Source organism: Pituophis catenifer, unplaced genomic scaffold (genome assembly GCF_029215685.1).
Source record: "Pituophis catenifer annectens isolate HBS135680 unplaced genomic scaffold, rPitCat1.0.hap2 SCAF_7, whole genome shotgun sequence".
Lineage (NCBI taxonomy): Eukaryota > Metazoa > Chordata > Lepidosauria > Squamata > Colubridae > Pituophis > Pituophis catenifer.
This window is the reverse complement of record NW_027256887.1, coordinates 23553094-23577484: the sequence shown is the minus strand read 5'-3', so window position 1 is coordinate 23577484 and position 24391 is coordinate 23553094. Positions and strand designations below refer to the sequence as shown.

At 35.4% G+C, this 24391-nt stretch overlaps 1 protein-coding gene across 1 annotated transcript in view; it reads left to right on the top strand.

The window, feature by feature from the left end:
• The window catches only part of CPED1 (cadherin like and PC-esterase domain containing 1), a 91111-nt gene that overhangs the window by 39501 nt on the left and 27219 nt on the right, over positions 1-24391 (top strand). Inside the window, exons 5-16 of the mRNA XM_070947354.1 lie at positions 3161-3296; positions 4867-5035; positions 10355-10497; positions 11819-11891; positions 12130-12297; positions 12660-12764; positions 12912-13081; positions 14520-14573; positions 16176-16243; positions 16810-16854; positions 18290-18476; positions 20446-20614. Of these exons, the coding sequence (XP_070803455.1) occupies positions 3161-3296; positions 4867-5035; positions 10355-10497; positions 11819-11891; positions 12130-12297; positions 12660-12764; positions 12912-13081; positions 14520-14573; positions 16176-16243; positions 16810-16854; positions 18290-18476; positions 20446-20614 (1487 nt within the window). The remainder of the gene's footprint in view (positions 1-3160; positions 3297-4866; positions 5036-10354; positions 10498-11818; positions 11892-12129; positions 12298-12659; positions 12765-12911; positions 13082-14519; positions 14574-16175; positions 16244-16809; positions 16855-18289; positions 18477-20445; positions 20615-24391) is intronic.

The following is a 24391-nucleotide window of genomic DNA, read 5'->3' as shown; positions in this document are numbered from 1 at the left end:
CGAAAGACAAAACCAGCTGTATCTCCAAGATTTAATTTTTTAAAAATCATTTATTTATTTTATTTTAAAAATATTTTTACCGTTAAGATAATGAAATACAAAGGATAAAAGAATGTCGTTTTAAAGGATTTCAGCTCTGATTCACACATTAAGGCATATGCAGTGAATATTCTTTGCTAGATAAAAACAATGAGATTTTTCGGCCGGCAAATCTTTTAACATATTTACTCAGGTGAAGTTAAATAAGCCTCATTCTATTCAGTGGCTCATAATGCATTTAGAATTTTGCCCTTGAAATATTTCAGTACTGGTGCATGCAACCAGTGCAGAAATTATACATTTTGTTTTAACAGAGAACTGAATGTGCTGAGGCTTTTCAAGCTGTTTGGTTTCCTTCCCACCCACCTCTACCCCATCTCTACTTATCCTGAATCTCACTTTTTGCTCACCATAACCCTCAAATCGTAGATCCAGCCAGGAAGAAGCATGCAATCAAACAACATAGCTCAGGGGTGTCAAACTCAAGGCCCGTGGGCTGAATCTAGCCTGCAGGGTGCTTAGATCTGGCCAATGGGGCTGCCTTGGAAACAGAGAAGGATAGGCCCGCAGTGCCTCTGTCAGGAAAAACAGAGCTCAGGAGGCTGCATGCAGCCCTCCCAAGCTCCGTTTTTGCTGGCAGAGGGTTGCAGGAGACCATTGCAGTCAAAAATGGAGCTCGGGAGTCCATTTTTGCTGGCAGAGTGCTTCGGCCACCACAGGCATCCCTGACAAGAGTGATGTTGAGCTGGCCATGCCCCCTGTCTGTGCTCCCCCTGGCTTCCCTGAGGTCAAACACAACCCTGATGCAGCCCTCAATGAAATTAAGTTTTACACCCCTGACATAGCTGATCTCTACAAGAGATTCCCTTCAAGTAGTATTTAGAAGCTTCCGCTAGAGCAAAATATGGCAGTACAGGCAGTTATGGGTGCTAATTGCTTGGCGCAAGTGACATCTCTACTGTGTGATCTGGATTGGCTACCAGTAGGCTCCCAGATGCAAATCAAGATGCTGGTGGTTTACCTTCATGACTTGTGACCAGGTTACCTATGAGACTCTCTCCCTGGTGATGTCTACCCATCCTGTTAGATCCAGGAGCAAAAGCAGGCTCCAGGTCCCATCCACAAGAGAATGTCATTTAGCAGGAAAACCCCACCCCCAATGAGATCAGCCTTGTCCCAACCACGCTTTGCAACCAAACATGAGGCCCTGATCGTTGGTTTTATTAACTGAATGTTCCCACATGCTGTATTATTTAATGCTATTTCTGTTGTTTTAAAATTCAACTGTTTAGTGTGTTTTTATTCTATTTTTAATTGTTAGTCTCTCAAGAGTCATTCTGGATAGACAGTTTATTTTAGGATTTGAGATCATATGGAAAAGATAAAAAATCCCATACAAAATGCTTGACTGCTGATGAATGACAGAAAAATGGCATGTCTCCTATCTTGCATTATAGCAAACTTTCTCGTCTCTCTGACAGATGGACAGCTTTAGCAATAGAATTAATATTAGTTCATTAATTTTCCAACTACCGTACATAGTATATGCACACTATGATCTGTGTGTATTTAGTTGTGAAATTACAGTGGAATGGCTATTTGTAGCCACTATTTGTATCAAAAGTTCTTAAGTGCTCCCCAAAAAATTTAAAAGATTTGCTTTCAGTTTCCATAATGAAATAAAATAGATTGCCCTTAAAACCAGCTCAGCATGGTGTGGTCTCTTGTTAAGTAATGAGATCTGAGAATAACAGGAGCAGCTTGATCTCTTCCTTCCTTAAGGCATCCAGAAATATCTAAAAATGGCCTTTGCTTGGTTAATAAAAACCACACCACGAATGAACAAAAAAGGCTTTGTAACATAAGAGACGGGAAGAAAAGGGAAACCACACCCTCTATTGGTAGATCTCATAATAGTTTTGGTATTTCAAGGATTAATTATTTGAGTCAAACTCATCTGTTTATGCTTTCACAGACAAGTTCATGTTGTTTACTCAGCAAAAATAACAAACTGGGTTGTCACTATTATTTTCAAGGATTTTTTTTTTTAATTTCCCAATGTAAGTTTCAACTCTACTATTCCTTGGAGATTTCCCATTCAAGAAATCACCAAGCCATGGCCTTCTAGCTTTTCAATCCTGACAAGGTCATCCAAACATTGTCTCATTCAAGTAACTGAAATGCAGCAATTTGTTTATTTATAATCAAATTTAGACCCTACGCGTCTTGCTATTCAAGTGATTCTGGGCAGTTTACAGATACTTTATCAACGTTGCACCAAAATATGGTGTGTTGTTGACGTCTCGATTGGCAATGTTTCCACAGATGTATTAGAAAATATCCAATATTTTTATTTAATGTTTCAGCATTTTGGGTGGTAAACAAAGCTGTTCTATCACCACTACATCAATAAACTGGATTTACAGCCCAGTCCTATGCTTCAAATTAAATCCAATCATTTTATAGAGAGATTAAATACAACATAGATACATTACATTCTCTTTAGTGTTTATGTTGTAACCAAACATTATGTTGTATTTTAGGATATGGCTTTTTGAAATCACTAAGATGAATTAGCAACATGTATCCTTTTGATTGTCAGTATCATGTTTCAAACTGTATCGCATTTATGCTGAGAATATAACAAATAAAGTCTGATAAATACACTGATTATGTCATATGAATGTGAAAAAGTTAAGTAAGTATACACCTGATATATACTGCTCAAAAAAATAAAGGGAGCACAAGCAGAAGACATCCGAGATCTGAATGAATGAAATAGCCGTATTAAATACTTTGTTCTTTACATACAGTAGTTTACTGTATACACTGCTCAAACAACTAAAGGGAACACAAAACTACTGTATGTAACGAACAAAGTATTTAATATGGCTATTTCATTCATTCAGATCTCGGATGTCTTCTGCTTGTGTTCCCTTTTATTTTTTTGAGCAGTGTATTTTGAATGGGGAACACAAAAAATTCCATTTAAGCCATTGTGAGATATCTAATTGGAATAGCAGGTGAATTTATTAAACATAAGTAAAAATCATAAAATTAGAACTCCATCCATGTTTCATTTTGATTCAACCTCTCCAACCTAATGTGATTTTTTTTTCAGATTTGCATCTTCCAATTATTTCTTCTGCTTGCCCAGAATCAAAAATTATATCTCTTCATACACTCCAATCATATGATAAGAATGAAAGGATACGTTTGATAGAAACATTACATCAGCCAGCCAAGGTTGTTCACCAGTAAGATATTTTTATTTTCTTAATAAAATCTCCCTGGTGGAATGAAATGTTACATTTTGTTCATTATATTTGAATTTCTTGTGATGTAAGTGGAGGACCAATAGTAAACTTTTCATGTGTTGACCAAATATGTTCCCTTCATTTTCTTCCATTTCACTACTGGATTCCAGAATTGTAGACTTGAATGCAATTGAGATAAAAATGACTAAATATTTGTAGGGAACAAATTGTTGTGCAGATAGGAATTAGGTTGAACAAATAAACAAACCTTTATTATACCTATACCATACTCTACAATTCTATTCTTTGATAAACGAAGAGTAGGCGCCCTGATTCTGTTGAGATAGTTGTCTAATTCTAGTCTTTGAATATGACTGTAAACGAGCCACAGATTAAGAAAATAAACGAGATGTATGCGTATATCTCTCTATCACAATTGTATTCTAGATTCAATAAGATTCAATAAGCAATCAAACTCTACATATGTCAATATATCCATCTGGGTACATATTTGTAGAATATAAATAGCATGGAACAATTAATTTATTAGGATATTGGCAGAAAATATCATTTTGTGCTAATTTACAGCATTTTTATGAAAGTTTATAGAATTTATTTAAAATAAATATCAAATACCAATACTTCAGGTCTATGTTTACAGTGAAGTATCATGAATGTGAGTAAGTATCACAAGAATGTGAGAAAGTAAGTCTGGCTGATGAGCCAGGGTGACGTAGTGGTTAGAATGCAGTGTTGCAGGCAAACTCTGCCCTCAGCCAGGAGTTCAGTTCTGACTGGCTCAAGGTTGACTCAGCCTTCCATCCTTCCAAGATTCTTCCAGATTGTTGGGGGCAATATGATGACTCTGTAAACCACTTAGAGAGGGCTGTAAAGCACTGTGGAGTGATATAATACAGTAAGTCTAAGTGATATTGCTATTGCTAAAGGAAGGCAAGTTTTGATATTTTAATGGGGCAGCAGTTGTTTTTTAAATTAAGTGGTGTAACAGCTGGACGGGGAACAGAATGCCATTTTAGCTGTCCTTAAGGCAACAAAGCCTCTTGGTCCAGCATTAGGGACATCTTTGGCTCTATATTCACATAACCAACTGAAATATAATTAATGAAGACATTTCATGAAAAAACGTTCTTGTTTTCCTGCCTCTGACAGTCAGCATAGCTACACAAATAGGGAAAGTCTTTTTGAATTTTGTATAACATGACATCAAAATGTGCTTCAAACAAGCAAGCAAGAAAGTCCAGAATAATTCATCAAATCCTACTTTAGTTATGTATCATGTTGATACATGTTGATACAATGCCCAAAGACTCCTGCTGGTTCATAAGGAAAAAATAATAAAATACACAAAATTATTCACATTTTGAATAAACATAAAATACAAAACTACATAAATAACCAGAGCTCCCAAGTCAGTGAACAAAGCAGTCTGCCTCTTAGCTTGTCATGTACAGTATATAGACTGTTGTTTCCACTCAGAAAAAAAATATCTTTTTTTAGTTAGGATTGCACAGAACAAGCAACTTTCTAATATTATATTGTAATTTTCCAGACATCCAATCCCCATTAAGACAGAAAATAAGGAAGCCTTTAAAATTCAAGATTTTTCCATCATCATCAAAGTGTATGTGTTGGTGACATCATTAACACCTTTACAGGCATTCATTCATTCAACTGGAATTGTCTGGGATCCACCTAAGAAGAAGCATTTTTCAGTCAAGGTAAAATTATGTTTTTCTCTTCACTTCAAAACAGGGAGCTGCTTCTTCTTTTTTTTTTTTTGTTTCTTTTGCTTTTATTTCCCATTAAAATGGTTTTATTTGGGATAAGGTCTCTTTAAGGCCAAATTTACAGTGCGTAACTGCATGTCCTCAGGAAAGGATGCGGCTGCTCTAAAGCAGTCTTTCTCAAACTTGGCAATTTTAAGATGTGTGGACTTCAACTCCCAGAATTCCCCAACCAGCCATGCTTGCTGAGACATTCTGAGAGTCAAAGTTCACACATTTTTAAGTTGCCAAGTTTGAGAAATGCTACTCTAAAGAATTACATCTGGTACTGCTGAATGAATGCCCCTGTGCATTTCAAAGCACCTTTGCAACTTTGAGTCTAGTGTGCTGCTCAGTCCAAATATTAGATGCTTGTCAAAGAAGGATTAATTGCTCCTGAAAGGTATGAACCTTCCCTTGAAAGCTTGGTACTTCCTTCTCTGGAAGGAGGAAAATATAATGCAGGGGTGTCAAACTTGCATCGTCACGGCGTTGTCATCTGACATATTGGGACTTTTACCCCCTTCGCTAAATGGTGTGGGCGTGACTGTATTTTAGAAGGCTTTGGAGATCATATGGAGAAGATAGAAAATATGAAATACTGGACTGCTGATGAGTCATAGAAAAATGGGCACATTTCCTATCTTCCAATAGCAAATTTTCTCATCTCTCTGACAGATGCACAGCTTTGACAGTAGAATGAATATTAATTCATTACTTTGCCAACTACTGTATATGGACATCATGATCTGTGTGCATATGGTTGGCAAATTAATGTGAAATGGTTGTATGCTTGGACACTATTTGTTATCTAAAATTCTTAGGTACTCATTAAAAATAATAAAAAGTGCAAAATAATTCTGTGTTGAGCCAAACACATTAGTCCCAAGGACACATTATTCCTTGTATTGCAGGTCCTGAAATTCGTGAACAAGGGCTAAAATTGCCATAAGTTCATAAGCAAGGAAATAATCAGATGTTTATCAGCCTGGTTTGATATCAAGGAGTGCAATTTATCTCCTGGCTAAGTCAATCATTACTGCATTACTCATGACTTTATTAAATGGTTACATCTGCTGGGAATTTATTTTCAGTTAAGAGAATTGTAAACTGTAGAGGGCTATAATACAACAATAAATGTAAGGTTTAAAAAATTGATATGTATCCTGCTAGTATTTGGATTATGCATGCCTGACTGCTCTCTTTTGTCTAGAGCAGGGGTGTCAAACTCGATTTCATTGAGGGCCATATCAGGGTTGTGTTTGACCTTGGGCCAGGTTGGGCGTGGCCAGGGTGGGCATGGCTAGCTAGATGTCACTCGTGTCGGGGGCGCCTGAGAGCTCTGCCAGTGAAAACGGGCTCCTGAGCTCTGTTTTCAGTTTCAACTGCGACGGGCTTCTGCAGCTCTCTGCCAACAAAAACAGAGCTCAGGAGGGCCACCTGTGTCCTTCCCAACTTCCATTTTCACTGACAGAGGCCACGTGGGCTGGTCCTTAGCTGTTTCTAGGGTAGTTCTGCAGGCCAGATCTAACCACCCCACGGGCCAGATCTGGCCTTGAGTTTAACACCCCTGGTCTAGAGCTACTGAATTCTGTCCCACCATCATCTCTTCCATTTGCAAGTTACCTCGTAGGCATCTCAAACTCTGCATCTATTTTTCTAAATTTAGCCTCAGCATCCAGAGATCCCAAATTTGTTTTTATGGCATTGAATGTGAAAGGAAAACCTTCAGCTCATCTTATCTATTCCCAGGTGATCCAGTAACTGAGCACTGAAACCACCAGTCAGCTGAAGCTTCCAGTTGCCACAATAGTCTTGAGTTCACCCTTCAGCAACAATAATCCTGCCTTCCTTCTTGAAAACTGAAGCAAAAGCAAAAGCAAAAATCTTTGCTTTAACCACAGTGTTTTTCCAGCAAGGTTTCTGGAGAGCATTAAATCACACACGTACATGGAAAGAACATTAGCTTAAATAGGCAAGCTATCCAGGAAAAACAGACATACCAAGAAAGGATGAACTTCTCTCATCTGTTATGAAGGACAAAAAGGACAATGAACTAAATTTAGAAAAATAATGGGGGGGAGAAGCTGGTATTTAAGATTTCTCTGTGCTTTATCACTGGCTGCTATGAGCAATGGTGAGGACTATGGATATTTAGCACAAGAGGTGCAGTAATATCACAGGGTAGTACGGCATTTGGTTTTTCCTTAAAAAAGAATTCATCACGGGGAATTTAAGCCTAGTGATACAGTTTTCCTGGCAAATATCGGTATATGGAGATATCATAGTTTTCTCCAGGTTGTTTTTGGCTGGCCAATCTAGCCTATAGCCCTAGGACAGTGACGGCTAACCTTTTGGGGACTGAGTGCCGAAAGCTTGTGAGTGCGGCCAAACTCCCAAATGCAATGCACATTCGGCCCACGTGCATGCACCCCACCCCCCACATGTGCCCTGCCCCTTTGCATGCGCACACACAAGCGCCCCTGCACACACCACACACCCCGCACATGGACACACACAGCCCCCCGCACATGCGTGCCCCCCACATACACACAGCTCCCTGCACATGCCCTGCCCCCCACGCATGCAGCATGTGGCACATGTCGCCATCACAGTTCTAGGGCCTCTTGCTAACTTCCCAGCCAAGTACTAGCCAAGTCCAACTATACATAACTTCTAGTACTAACTTCCATATACAGTTCAGGAAAGGTTAACAAGAAATAAACATTTATAGTTTATTCCCCATCTTCATCCCAACACAGCAGAAGAAATAATAGATTTTAGACTTTCGCTGACTAGCAGCACAGCAGAATAAGATCTTTTTCTTCAGTTGGCCTGAAAGGTATCCAAACCAAGCCCAGGAAGGCAAGGCTGACAAGTCTTCAAATTGTAGCGCCGCAGACTAAAGCACGGTTATTAACATCAGCTGCCTGCAATTACTGCAAGTTCAAATCTTACCAAGCTCAAGGTTGACCCAGCCTTCCATCCTTTCTAAGGTAGATAAAATGAGGACCCAGATTGTGGGAGCAATAAGCTGACTTTGTATAAATATACAAAAGTATGAAGGCTATTGCTTAACACATTGTAAGCCACCCTGAGTCTTTGGAGAAGGGCGACATATAAATCAAATTAAAAAAATTTTTTTCCACAGAATAACCATGTTGTAGGAAAGAGTTTATTGACTTGTTCATCCTGCTCAGAGTTAGGGATGCTTGATGTGGTTTTTATATTGAACTTTTCAACAAATCAACCTAGCTTCTTCTTCCAAGATTAATATGCAGATCAGAAATTTACCTTGCCAGGCTTTTTATTCTTTTTATAGGTTCTATCGTTGCTTTATTATTTATCTTTGTAATAATATTTTAACTGTTTTGAGTTTGAGTAATGGAGATCCAGTGTGGCCTAGTGGTTAGGGCACTAGGCTGGAAACAGAGACTATGAGTTCTTGCCCCACTTTAGCCACAAAGTCAGCTGGGTGATCTTGAGTCAGTTCTTCTCTCTTAGGAAGGAAGCAGTGGCAAACTACTTTCAAAATCTTCCCAAGAAACTGCAGAGATTAGTCCAAGCAGTCTTCAAGAGTCAACACTGACTCAAAGTCACAAAAATAATAAAAAAAAAAGTTTGACTATTACAGTACAGTCACTTAATTTTATGTCCAGTAGATGGAGGTAATGTGTTAGAGAAACTATTTTCAGTCAAGTGATATATTGTGATTTCCCCTCCCCTCCTTATTATGATTCCTTTAACCAATAAGTGGATGACCAGATAATCAATGAAAGAAAACTGTGCAGTGTGGTTATTATTTTCCATATATTGTTATATTAGTTTTCTTGATGTAGAGGGAGAAAAACAAACTATTCCTTAAAAGAAAGGACAAAAAATACTTAGCAAGTCACAAATGTGGTCATTTTTTTTGCACAGCTGTCATTTATTTAGTCTTCCTAAGAAAGAAAGTCTTCTTTCCTTTTTCTTTTCAATTCTGTTCTCTCGCCTCAAAGTTCTATGCTATCTGTTTCTATACCGTGGACAAAGAGGCAGAGAAATTTCTCTAAGAAGTCTAAGGAAGTCTCTTAGATTTCCATTGTTTCCAAACTATCATCTTTTAATCCTTCATGGAGCACAAGTAGAAATATACTTTAGGGAACAAAAATAAATGCAGAGAGGATTGAAGAAAGGCAGTCCTGCTAGGAAGTTTGAGCTTCATTTTTTTAACACACATTCCGATGGTCTTTAGAAATGCAATTAAGGTAAACTTTAACCCATTGTTTTAGCAACTTTATTATGAAAGGATTATACATTAGTTTGAGATTTGTGGAGAAAATGAAAAGTGGTAAATTGTTTTAAAATGGAAATAAACAAAAAACAGCTGGTGTCCATAAACATGAATGAGCATGCAGGCACCTGGGAACACAACAACCTCCAGAATTACTTTGCTCATAAATGAACTTTTTATGACCCACAGTGAATCTTTTTATTATTATTATTATTATTATTACTTTATATTGAATATTTTTACAGAATAAAACCAATGCAGTTTTAAAGAAGAAAAAGCAAAGTGATAAGTAAATAAGAAAAAAAGAGAAACAACAAAAAAGAGAAAAAATAAAGAAGCAACATTTCATCTTTTTTATAGCAGTCATGAATGCATTTATAGTTTATCTTTTCTCTCTAAAATTATATTGCGGTTCCATTCTTTCCACATTCTATTATTCCTAATTATAAAACCCATAAAATAGAAGTATTTTTTTTTTCAATTTTCAGCAGGAAGTCTATAAATGTTTCCAATTACTGACAAATGTAGTCATTGTTTTTTTCTTCTTCAAACAAGTTAATTTTGGTGTCTCTGCAAATTCTGTCAAAGTCTTTCCATATGACATTTCATGATTCTGTCCATTTTGTCAATAACAAAATCATAATGTTCCAAATACCCAGAAACTCAAACTGAAATAAATAATCATTTTTAGAGCTCCTGCATTGCCAAAAGAGAAAATAAAATGATTTCTGCAACTCCAGAGATCTTGATTTAATGTAAATGTATATCAGATGTAACTTTTTTGTTGTAATGTCTGAAGCCAACTGTGTAAAGGAACAGAACTATCCTTCCAAACCTCTTTGAACTTGATCTCTGCTTTCCAGAATATTGAATAGTCAACTGTCTACTATTTCTTCTAAGTGGAAAATGGCACGATTAATCTTACATTTTGAGAATTCCCTGGGGTTAAAGAAATATATATTTGAGCATTCTAAAAACATGTTTCTCTTTTTCCTTTACAGTTGCAAACATTTTTTCAGACATTTTTGAGGGCTGCTTCTCCTCAGCAGGCTTTGGATGACATGAAAGAGGCAATAAGCCAACTCTTGTTGATAACTGAGGTTTTCAGTGAAGCAGCATTGCCTCAACCACAAACTACTAGCCAGTAAGTGGATGAATATAGACAGTTTTCCAAGAAATGTTCTTTGGTTTACCCAGTAGTAATTCCAAGTAAGAGAATGGTTGGGATTGAATGATGAGTCAGCAGAGTAGTTAATAATATCTTATATTATTTATAAAAATGTTCTTTTGCTCTGGAATTTTGCTCAGTACCCATGAGATGAAAAGCATGTTTATAAAATAAATAATGAAGAAGATAGATTCTTCTTTTCAACTTGGCTCTGCCTTTTTCCTGGTACCATCTGAGCCACGTGCTGTCCTCACCTAAAAATATTGTGCACATCTATTCTAAAAGAAAGACAAAATGCTAATATAATAAGCAAAGTTAGCTTAATATCCAAGACGGAAAGCACATTCCACAGCTTGACTAGTTTTACAATCAAAAACTTTTCCTGTAATCAGGGAAGCATATATTGATTTCTTTTTTATATTCTTTGGCTTTCTTACTATCTAGTGTACATCAAAAATAATATCTCTTCTTCCTTGGTCTTTCTGAAAAGTGCCTTGAACATATGGAATTTCCATTTCCATGTAGGATTAAAATCTGTATTGATGATCCCAAGCTTGCATGTGAAATTAAGGATAGTGTATGATAATTTGCAGATAATTCCTATGTTCCATGTTCCTACTTTAATTCTGTCTTTGCCACTTTGGATTTTATTTTGCTGCATGGCAAAATAACATGTAAACGTTATGAGGACCCAGATTTTGGGGGGCAATATGCTGACTCTGTAAACCGCTTAGAGAGGGCTGTAAAGCACTGAAGTGGTATATAAGTCTAAGTGCTATTGCTATTGCTAAATACTTATTGGGCTTTAATCTTTCTGTATCATGAATATTATTATTATTCCAAAAGATCTTTAGCATTCCCTTAGTAGCATGCTGAGTGCCAATCAACCTGAGATGTCCATCATCTGATATTATATCATCAATCACTTTGTATTCTCTAGTTATGTGGTTTTCTTTGTAAGCCACAGGAGTTGTTTAAATAATGCCTTGGCCATTGTCCCTGAACTGATCATTTGAATTCAGCACTTTCCTATATCACTGCTGCCCAACCTAGGTGTGTGCTTGCTTTAGGAATGATTTTCATACTTGGAGTGTCCCAACTAGATGTATATACTCTTGGCATACACACTGATGTTCTTTGGTCATCCTTCCCAGGAACACACCTTCCCCCAACCCCCATGCCATGATGAGGCAGCTTAGCAGGGTTTGTTTCTGAAACATTCATAATATCTTTTAAATTTGGGTATCAGGTTAATTTTAAAAAATGAAATCAATTTATTTCAGTTCCCTTATTTCAGATGCAGTTCTTGCTTTCAGATGTTAACTTTTGATATTGGATTTGGACACACTTTTTATCCTATTGTTCTTGAGGTAAGACAATGTTACAATTGTCATAGGTAAATAACAGGAGATGTGGGTGACCTGTGTGATTAGCTGAAAGGATTTTTGGAAAGAGAAAGGAAAATTACAATGCTAGGGAAGTATTTTCTGTTCACATATGTGTTTTCTCCTTCTGTTCTGATAAACATTTCCTGATGAAACTATGCATTTGAAGATTTTGAGATCAATAGATTAGTTAAATGTTTTAATCAGTTAATATATATTCTAGGTACATGAATATTTTGATTTTCAAGCTGATGAAGATTCATTTTCAGAGGACCAAAGTGTTAAAGAAATTCTTCTTAGAGATACATTTAATATCCTGTTATCAAATCAAACGTCTTCTTCCACTTTCTTTGAAGCTATGCAAAATGTATATCGATCAGCAAGAATTAAGGTAAGGCTTGAGATATGGCAACATTCTGCAAACAAAAAAATGTTTTCAGTATTAAAGCTGGGACTGGCTTATAATTGCCAATAGCTTTTGATATTATCAGCCATACTTTCATTCTAAATCACCAAAGAGATTTTAAGTCGCTTGGACAAAATTGGCAAACAATTGCATGTCTGAATGTGAAGAGGACTAGGAATGCTGCTAGTACTACTCTATTACTAATATTTTCTTTTTGTCATATTAGTTATGCCTATATAAGTATTTTAATGAAAAACTAAATAATTGTACCAATTCCCCTCCAGCTATGAATGCTATGAATCAGCATTTTCTTATCTACCCAAGGTTCTCCTATTATCTATTTACAGGATGACCATCTCAAGGAGAATTCTGATTATTGCCTAACATTAGAAGAATTAAATTCATTGATTAGCTTTGTGAAAGGGATTCAAAATCCAGGGCAGTTTGAATTGGTATGTGACATTTGTGGCTTTATTTCGTAACAAATGTTTTTCCCAATGTGAATATTTTTCCATATATATTTGATTATTTAATGTTTCTTCATAATACTGGGATGAAAGACATCATTTCTTATTGTTCCCAATTACTTTTTCTTTCAGCTTTTCCCTTCTGCTATTCCTAAAATCCATTTTTTGCTGCATGATCTTTATCGTATAGTGAACCCAGGAAAAAAGCTTAACTCCATCCTAGCTCTTCATTGGTTCCTTTCAAGTTTATTTAAACAGTTCCAAGGAATTAGCAAAGTAGCATCTGCAAACTTTCCAAAAGGGTACGGTAATACTTTGATTAATTTTTTTGTTTACAACTTTATCATATTATCTTTTAAAAGAGATTTTTAGACAATTATTTTGATTACTTGTCCTGATATTAATAACTGTTCACAAATTAACACTGAATCAAAATATCCTTAAGATCCATGTTTTGACATCATTTTCAAAAATCTCAACTATAAGGTACTTTAACATATCAACAGAGTATGTGTCTTAATCTGTAATAAATTAGTCATGCTAAACTTTATTTTCCCCAAATCTGTGATGCTATGCATAAATGAGAGAGAATCGGGGGCGGGGGGGAGAACGAAGGCCTAAGTTTGAAAAAATACTAAGAGGAATTAATAACAACAACAAAAAATCAAATAGGCTATTGTGATATAGTTCTGTAATTTTTGAAGAAATGTAGTCTTTGATAAACCTTCTCCTAACACTTTATACCTCTCAGCAAACCTTAACATTATTGCATCTAACCTCTCAGAAAACCATGATCCCCGATGAATATTTTTTTTCTAGTTTTATTAATTTTAAACACTTGAAAATAAAATTAATTTGAACAAGATAATTCTAAATTGGCTACCCTTTAAAAGTATAATTCTACATTTGCACATTTATTACCATAATAGATTACTTTTGAGTATGAGCTGAAAATTGCACTCCTAAATACCCTGTGGATGTTATAGAAATAAAATTGAAAGAAACTGCATTTCGCCAGGTGTCTGAATAAGAAGTTATCCAAAGCTGGAAAGAAAACCATCTGTATAAAAGAAACAAGTTCTTTCAATAGATTTAATTACTTTGCCACTGTAGTTTTAAAATGTCTGCATTTATTGTCTTATGCCTTCTCATATTTTGAATTTTTAATTGCTTGATTTATTCTTTATACTTGTTTTGTTCTCTATATTTTATGGTTGATTTATTCTCTACTTTTAATTAATCACCTACATTTAAAAGGTAGATGATAAATTGTTCAGAGGCATTTTACAATTTAGTACAAAGTGGCATAGAATAATCTAGAAACATTGACTTTATTCTACAATAAACAATCTTTTTTACTATAACCATCCAAAATCAATAATTTATTAGTCAAGTCAAAACACCATAGTTACTTATTTTTTTGCTGTTCTATAATTTTAAATATTGTATTTCATTACCTTCAGTGATGGTCTACAGAAACCTTATATGATAAATTAACATTTTTGATAATATGTACAGTTTAATAATCTGTACTCATAGAAATTATTAGTATGTCCAGATTCTCTGGTTGTTTAAATTGCACTCTAAATGTTTTATCTATTTATCACTTTGTTCTATTTCATTTCTTTTTTTCTTTTTGCAAATAGGTAACTCCAGTACAAATTGTAACAAGGTCTTTCTTTGTTTTTCCAGCACACAATGAATTAGTAACATATAATAGTTTTTACAATTTTTCAACAGGCAAAACCGTTCAAGAAATAAGCCTTTGATGACAGCTAAATGGTCAAATCTTGGGTGAGAACCAAAAAGTGAAAAAACACCCAGAAAGAAGGCAGGAACACAAATGTCCATGTTGTTATTTGGATTATGTCTATGAAGTAATCAGGAATCAAGCCGAACTTGAAGGAATAAATGTAGCTTAAGAGTTATACAAAGTTGTAGCTATGATCAATTTTCTGTTACAACAATTATAATTATTTGTGAATTCTTAAATAAATCCAATAAAAAAACCCAATTATTTGCACTAAAGAAAAAGAAAACATTCTACTCAAATTGAGATTAGAGTCATTAAGCATCTCATATTAAATTATTTGAGAATGAAGATGTAAATTGCAATCTAAATTCATAAAAGTGTATTGACATTAGAATTAATCACCTTTTCTTAAATACTATAGATGATTATATATTTAGGATCAATTGTTTAATGACTGTATTAAAGTTAAAGCAATTCTGTAGTTCATTTTATGTATTTTTATTATTATTCCATAATAGTCTCCTATGGGATGAAAAGCTCTTTTTTGAATACAATTTAGTAGATAGATTTTTTTTGACTATTAAAAATTTAAAAATGGGGGTAAACGAGAGAAATATACATACAAAGCAAGGTTTTTCATGTTTTTCCATGTTTCATTACTAATTTTAAGCAAATGAGTATATTTCATCATTTAAAAAATCCTGAAAATCACTAGTTGTAGTCCTTGACTTATGACTGGTTTCTTAACGACTGTTCAAAATTATAACAGACCCAGAATAAATTATTTATGATCCATAAAGCACTTCTGACTGTCATAAAATATTGTGCCACCCTATTCCATGGTGACATGATCATATTTTGGGAACTTGACAACCAGCTGTCCTTTACAAACAATTACAGTGGTTAAAGCATTCACATGACCATAGTTTGTAACTTTTTGCCAAAAAAAAAAGAAAAGCCAATTCAGAAGAATGAGTTTACACTTATGACTGTAGTGTTCATTTAACCACCATTGATTCACTAAATCAGCAGTCCCCAACCTTTGGGGCTTGGTAGCTCTGTGGGGGGACAGGGGAACCAGGTTACGTGAATGGCAGGCCATCACATATGCGTGCGCACACAGCTCAACTTGCACAAGCAGTGGGCCAGTGTGCACAGCTCAACTAGTGCAAGTTGAACTGTGCTGGGCACACACAATGGCCTGCTGCTTGCACAAGTTGAGCTGTGCATGTGTATTCAGGCAGCCCAGTTGTGAATAGATCACAGCCCAGTAGTGAGCTGTGGCCATTTAGCTGCACTAAATAACTACCCAAAAAAATCATCAAATCAGGTCTGGTCACATGGATGCCTCGACTTATGACCATTACAATTTACAACAATAAATCCAATTGTAGTCATAAATTGAGGACTACCATAAACAGAATACAAAATCAGAAATAGCAATCATAGCAACAGTGCAAGTATTATAATAAAATTGTGGACTACAATAAACTCTGCCCATACTACTGTAAGTCTAACAAACTTTTAAAAAATCATTTAAAAATGGGGAAAAAAAACACATTGCTAGAAGTAGGACATTCTTTTAACTGAATTGTGCTTGAATTTCTAATTATAAAAACATTCTTTTGTTACTTAACCTTTAGGATATCTTATTCAGAAAAAGACAATATTCAACTAAGGTTATCCTCCCCAGTCAAGGAAAAAGATAAAGGTAACATTAATTTTTTGTACTCATTTAATATTGTTTGCCACTAAATTAAATCCATTCAGAAACCAAAATATATATCCAACTGGATTGTTTTGTACAGAAAATATTTCATATGTTTCAGCTCGCTTTAAAAACCCTTTAATTTTTTTCTGTGAAGCAGAAGTCAAGTGTACTAGGTAGTTCATTTGTTGAATGAATACATAAAATTATTTAGAAGTGTTTTTAAGTAGCTAGATTTATTGTGATTCTCCTGTGGTTACTTGATTTCATGAGCCAGTTGCTACATCTTTGCCTGCTAAAGGCACTGATCATTATAGGATTTACTTTGATCATTAATGTAGCTACTATCAGGAATCTTTTAGTTATCAGGAATCTATCAATTCTATATGGTCAGCTGAAGGTAAACAAAAATAAAGATAATTTATTGAAAATAAATTTTATTTATTAAAGGCTATATATTAGTACTGATAGGGTTTTATTCAGATTTTTGGACATTCCCTGACATTTTTCTCAAATGCTGATAGATGCAGTAGATGAACCATCCTAACTTGTGTTTCTATATTTTCTAGAACTACACATTTTAAATCTGGCTAAAGAAATGCATTGCAGTCATGGTAAGAAAGAATCTAAATCTTATTATTATTATTAGTTAAGATTTAATCTTCAATTCGATTCACAATCTGGGAATGGTAAAAACTTAACCATTCAAGTCCTAACCAAGGACCTAAGAGCTGTTAAGGTAACACCTGAGTTGTGGTTGTTGTTGTTGTTGTTGTTGTTGTTGTTGTTGTTTTATTCATTAAACATGAAACTCAATCCATTGACTGGTGCTGATGGTTGATATGGGTTGCTGCTAGCATCCTCGGTAGCACCCAAGTGTCTTCTTAAAATGTACGATGTTCTGAGTACCGCAGTTTTTTGCAATTCCACTGGTGTCATTGCAAGAAGTTGCAAAAGTATTTTGTAAAATTCTTGGACATGGTGCCAAGTGCCCCAATGACAATGGGTATCACTGTTACATGCTTCATTCATAATTGCGTAATTTCGATGGCCAGATCATGATATTTCATGATTTTTTTCTAGTTCTTTTTCTTCGACTCTGGTGTCTCCTGCTACAGCAGTATCAATAAATTGTACGCTTTGGTTTTCAACAACTGTGATATCTGGTGTGTTGTGTTCCTAATGACGATTCATTTGTATTCGAACACAAGACGCCAGATATCACAGTTGTTAAAAACCGAAGCTGATTACTATTATTATTCTCTTTTATTCATTAAAAATGAAACTCAGTCAACTGGACATTTAAAAATGTGTCACAAATACCATTGACTGGTGCTAATGGTTGATACGGGTTGCTGCCAGCATCCTAGGTATCAACCAGGTACCTTCTTAAAATATATGATGTTCCGAGTAGCGCAGTTTTTTGCAGTTCCACTGGTGTTATATCAGGAAGCTGCAATTTCTTGAAGTGTTTTGTGAAATTCTTGGACATGGTACCAAATGTTCCGATGACAATGGGTATCACTGTGACATGTTTTATCCATAGCCGTGTAATTACTATGGCCAGGTCATGATATTTCATGATTTTTTCCAGTTCTTTTTCTTTGACTGTGGCATCTCCTGGTACCGCAATGTCAATAAATTGTACGATTTGGTTTTCAACAACTGTGATATCTGGCGTGTTGTATTCCAAGTGACGATCCATCTGTATTCGAAAGTCCCACAATTATTATTATTATTATTATTATTATTATTATTATTATTATTAATAATAATAATAATAATAATAATAATAATAATTTATAATTAAAGGGTTACCACATATGACCTCAAAACAGCTCATTACGGGACTGTTTCTGTTGAGAAACTTTTTTTGAAATCTGAAAAAAAAAATCCATTGAATCTTGTATTTGTTATTTTGCCATATCTGCCTAACAGAAGGAATGGTTTATTAATTGAATGCAACAGTATGAGAAACATAGAACTGAGCCACTGATTTAATGTACGTAAGCATTTTTAATGGTTCTTCCCCCCTCCCCCATAAAACAGATAAAGATACACTACCTCATATCAAGCAGATCATCACTAGCCCACATTTGGACTTAAATCCTAATTTTGACCCCAGAATCAAAGAATACTACACTGAAGTGCCTTTTGATCTTTTGACAATCAAGATTAGAGCAGAACCCATGAATTGTCAAGGTGAAGCCCACTTGGATGAGAGACATGGACCAAGGTAATTGGAATGGTGGGTGATGCTCTTGGGATGCATAATACAAATCTTTAAATTCTACTTTACCAGAAAAATTGCAACATGCTTATCATTAAAAGTGCCACTATTTGGATTATTGGGATCCCCAAGCTTTGGAAGAGCAGTTTTCCCATAGCAATGTTGATTATGACAGCATACAAAATTTCTACAAAAATCTATTGATATATTGTACCCTTTTAAGATACTGTCTTGCTGTGTCTTCATAGCTTTGGATGTAACACGAATATGCACGTGCGAACATTCCTAAGAGAAAGAGAAATGGCCCAATTTTGGCAAATTTACAGAACTAGTTGCATCTCCATGCATAGGTAAACTCTGTGCAGGCACTTCTGTATTTCTAGCCATGAAATGAGCAGAAACCAGATTCCTGTGTTTGAGTACAAAGCCTTATATTTGTAGTGTTTGTGTGGCTTGCTGTATCATGTATGGATTAAACTTGTGCAAAGCTTCCATGAAGATGCATGCCGAGCAGTGTTTTGACACTGCTTCACAAGCAGCACAATCCCCTACTAAAGCACAGCAATTGTACTGTGTCCCTTCTTCCCTCCAAGACCTTATCCAACAAATCCATTTAATGAGAGAGGCTTCTACACCCGCATCTCTACAGTTAATTGCTATCATCAGTTGCTAAAAGATTGCTCTGTGGAAAGAAGATAAGCACCTGATATTAAACAACAAGAAACTACTTTCTTTTATTTGGCAAATTTGTTTCAGATGTGGAAGCATTAACTGTTTGCACCATATATTCTATTGACTGTGAGGGGCATAAGGGATAGAGTTCCTTTCTTCCATTAGATTAGATTAGATTCTTTCATTCTGCCTGCTTTCTACAGAAAGAATATCATACTTACTTCTTCTTTCCCTCACCATTAGGATAGAAAGTTTAGAGGTACAAGGTTTCTAATAGGACAGGTAACTGATGAAAATTGAAGTCCAACTGATCCTAGTCCCAACAAAGTAGCTTTTATCTACTATAGTTAAAGAAAATGATACAACATTCGAACTTTATGAGCACACTGGAACAATAAGGAAGGAGAGGGTTTATAATTTTATTTAGCTACAGGTAGTCCTCGAGTTACAACCACAATTCAGCCCAAAATGTATGTTGCTAAGTGAAACATTTGTTAAGTGAGTTTTGCCCCATTTTGCAATCTTTCTCGTCACAGTTGTTAAGTGAATCACTGCAGTTGTTAAGTTAGTAACATGGTTGTTAAGTGAATCTGCCTTTCTCATTGACTTTGCTTGTCAAAAGGTTGCAAAAGGTGATCACATGAGCCCAGGACATTGCAACCATCATAAATGGTTGGCAGTTGCCAAGCATCTGAATTTTGATCACATGACCATAGGGAAGTTGCAACGGTCATAAGTGTGAAAAATGGTCATAAGTTACTTTTTTCAGTGCTGTTGTAACTAGTTACTAGATGAAATGTTGTAAGTCAACAATTACCTGTATTTTGTCTGAATATATAGTTCTGTTTTAAAAAAAATTCCAGTTTCTCCATGTTCAGCAAGGAAGTCTGCAATTGAGACCCTGATAAAGTCCAGATTCCAAGTGTTTGGAAGTTTCTACTCAACTAGATACAAGTCAAAGAACTATGCAGATATCACAACTCTATAACAGAACAATATAACAGATATATCTAAGGCTTCGTGAATGGTTCTGATATGCATTTTTCCTCCTGCAGTTTATATGCCTTGCTTTTTCTGATAAGCACATTGAGCTTGACATAGTATTTATACATTAAGACATTTGGAAATATCAGAACAGAAACACAACAGAAAGATAGTACAGTGTATCATTGCAAAGAATTTATTCTCTCCTTTACAGCTGTAAAAATACTTTTTAAATATTTTAGTCTATGATAAAATGTACAGATTACTCATTATTTCATTAATGTTCTATTGTTATTGCATTCTCCTTCTATTCTAACAGCTCTGCACATTACCCACTTGGATTAGGTATAAACATAGTAATTATTGTAGTAACAGACAAGTCTCAATCAGTCAATGAGATTGTGAGCATCTACAAAATCATCATTTTTCGTGAAGACCGTCCAAGCTTACCATTATTTGATGATTTCATGCTGTGTGGTTTTATACAGGTACTTTCTAAATACAGTTAGCAAACAAATGTTTAAATACAGTTAGCAAACAAATGTTTTACCCATGCAACATGTAATTTATTCATCAACAGTGAAGGAAATCAATAGTTTGTGGGAGTTTAATACCTTCTTTATTGTGTTCTTACTTGCTTCTATTATTTTAGTCAGTCCAGATTTTCTACTCTTGCAAGCTCTTGTGGAGGTGACCATTTGCTACAAAGCTTCATGGGTTCCTAATAGAATACATGCTTTACAATTAGAATGTCCTTGGTTCACATCATAGAATCTGAAAAGTACAGGCGAAAATCCAGGAAGTCAATACAAAACTAGGTATAGCAATAGTTTAAACTCTCAACACAGATAGTTTTTAATCATCTAATTTAACCATTACCAAATTACAAAAATGTGTTCCTACCTATTTCTATGGTGTATGTGACTTTGGATTGAAAGAATGACTTCGCAGTTGAAATGGCTTTATTCACTATAATTGTTCAAGGTAAGGAAGATATTTTAGAATGAAAGCTAGTAGATAAAATAGATAAAAATGTATGGATGGATTGAACCAACAAGTTCAGTCCAGACCAGAATGAAGATTGGTCCTATCTACTTGACAACTAACTGGCTACCAGACTTTATTGCCTATGGCAGCCCTAAGCAATCCATTCCATGTTGCTGACACATGCCAGAGTCTTCACAGGGTTCTTTATTCAGTACCTTAGTTGTTCAAAGTGCATCCCATTTCCATGACCTAAGGAGATGGGCTTGCCTTTGAACATCAGTCAAGTAACTTTAACTGTGGTACTATCTCCATGTACCAAATGGAATTTGGGGGTTTCATTCCTTCAAAGTTAAGCTCCCATGTCACACTGTAAATTGCTTTGAAAAAGAAGAATTCTGTAAAGTATGTGTGATACGAACTTTCTATTTGAAGGGTGGGTGGGGAATTTAAAAGGAAAATCCACAGGGCGAGACTCAGCCTTTGGGTTCACCAGCCTGTACTTTCTGATAATGCAAATGATCTTTCAAAGACCATCCAACCCATCTCTAACATAATCAAAGGAGGATTTTATTTCACTTTATTTCAAATAGGAGTTTGCAAAAGCAGTCTGTATTTTCTTTTTTAAAAAATCTTCATAGACTGACTTTTTATGGTGACAGTATTTTTTTTTCTTTGTCCTAAATTACATTACTACTGCTGGCTGAATTTGCCTATGCCAGAGATCAGAGACTTCCATGGTTTTTTTTTTCTTTTTAGTAACTAGACACCTGTTCTAGGAGCCAAAGGAAAAACAGAGCAAACTGCCTGAGATCTTCTTTAGACATTTGATTAGGCACAACTGGATTTGTGCATTGGAGAGAAAAGGTCAAAGATAGTGGTGTGGTCTTTCTCACAGTGGGGTTTCAGTTGAAAGCCCAATCCTGAGACTCTTTTCTTTCATGTCTAATCCTGTTAGGATAATCAAGTTTCAGTGCAAGCTGATATCATGATGAATGATACAATACAAAGAAAAAAACCGGGTAGTTTCCAGGCTGCCAATAATTCTCATGTGTTTGACTAACCCTGGATTAAGTTCAAGGCTACTCAGAAAAGTAGTATATAGTCCCAAAGCTGTGCAACTCCTAAAAGTACAAAACTATTATTATTTCATTTTTTCCCTAATAGCATCATTAAGAGCAAATTATCAAGGATAAAGGTTTGAGCCATGATGGCATCCTAAGCAGCTGAAATTTTCATTGTTTGTATTATAGCATAGAATAAGAGTACTTTTCCTTGTAATGAAGAGGTTATGGATTTATGTTTGTCTAATATTAGTTTGATTGTATTTAAAATGCACCTTCTAGCGTCAAAAAGATAGAAAAGATGCAATTATAACTTAAGTTCAATGTCTATAGAATTAAATAACATAGCATGTAGTTTCAGAATTAACAAGTTTAATAAAACTAGTCAATTCAGATCCCTTTGCTATGAGAAAAATGAAATTATTTTCAACACATTACCCTAGAATAACTAACACTTATCCTGAATTATGTGATACCTACCAAATAAAATTATGCAATAATGAATTTCATTTCATAAAATGAAATGAATTTTAAAAAATCATTTTTTCCTGTAGCAGACAAACAAAATGGAACGTAGATCAAATAAAATTAGAAATCCAAAATATTTTACCACGACTTGAAAGCCATATATCACTATATAGAATTTATATATAAAGTGGGAAAATACACATTAGGAAAATGTATTAAAGATGTTAAATCATCAGCAACATAATTCCATTTCTAGAAAATATTATATGTTATGTTTTCGTTATATAGTGTACTTTATAACATATTATAAATATACTGTTATAGCTTTATAACAGTAGTGCAGTGTTTAATTGATTATCTGAAAAAAAGTAATTCATTGAAGATTTTCACTCCTTCCACATCATCAGGTATTACAACCATAATTGTTTTTCTATTCTACCTTTGAAATTGAGAAAATTCTTTTTTTGGTTCAGATTGGAAGTAAGGATAGTGCAATGAGACCATACAAAAGAAAAAGGATGATTGGCTCAGCCCACTACTGAAGCATCAGAATTTCACAAAAAGTGGTACTGATCATGTTACAAACAGATCTGTTAAAGCCTTGATATAGGCAGCCTGAGCCTGCCCTTCAGAAATATTAACTTGATTTGTTTTTGTTTTTTTATTTAAAAAGTAACAATTAATTGCAGTCAATTCTATTAACCAATTAGGCTTTTTATTTCAGTGACAGTTTATATGACAGAACTAAGATGAAGAATGGAATAAGAACTTTTCCATCTAAAAATACATGGCAACAGTCACTCTCGTCCTTATCACCTCTAGGCTGGATTATTAAAATGCACTTTGCACGGGGCTGCTTTTGAAGACTACCAGAAGTTGCAATTGGCACAAAATGCCTCTTTCCCTTCACTGATAAATAAGAAGTGATAAAATGCTATAACACCATGTTAATTTTCAGAAGGTTTCTAAGTTCAGTGTGCTGGTCATCAGTTATAAAGCCCTGCAGGCATAACACCTAGATCAGTGATGGCTAACCTTTTCCAAACCAAGTGCCCAAAGTGCACACATGTGCACGCAAATGCGCACCCACACCCCGAATTCCTAAAATGCAATGTGTATGCACCCTCCACAAGTGCCCCCCCTCATGCCCCCCACACCCCGCTTATGCGCGGCAGAGACCTGAAGACCAGCTGGCCAGCGGGAGGTGCACGCGCATGCTCAGCAGAGCTGAACTGGGGTGACGGCTCATGTGCCATCAGAGAAGGTGCTGCGTGCCACCTGTGGCACGTGTGCCATAGATTCGTCATCATGGACCTAGATACTTTCAGGACTGCAGCTTCAAATGCAACTGATCTGTCCAGAACATCTGCCCAAATTGGAGATGCAAAGACACTGCCTGCTATATGAAATTTGGGGATGGGGGGAGTCTAAGAAAATAGTCTTTTCCTATTAATTATTTTTTTCTCCTGGGACTCAGATGGCCCCTTACTAAAAGTTCTTCCAAAGGAAGTTCAATTAAAGCGGTTCTGACATCTGGCTAGCATGAGAATGACCATTGGATTGATGTCCAGTCAAATCCCAATAGAGCCATTTTTAGCTATCGGGTATATTGGTTTCACTAGGTTGATATTAAGATGGCTTTAACAAAGAAAATAAGACAATCAATAATACTTTCTTTTCAAGATGAAATCATGAGCTGCGATGGCAGAGTGGTTAGAGTGCAGTACTGCAGGCTACTTCTGCTGACTG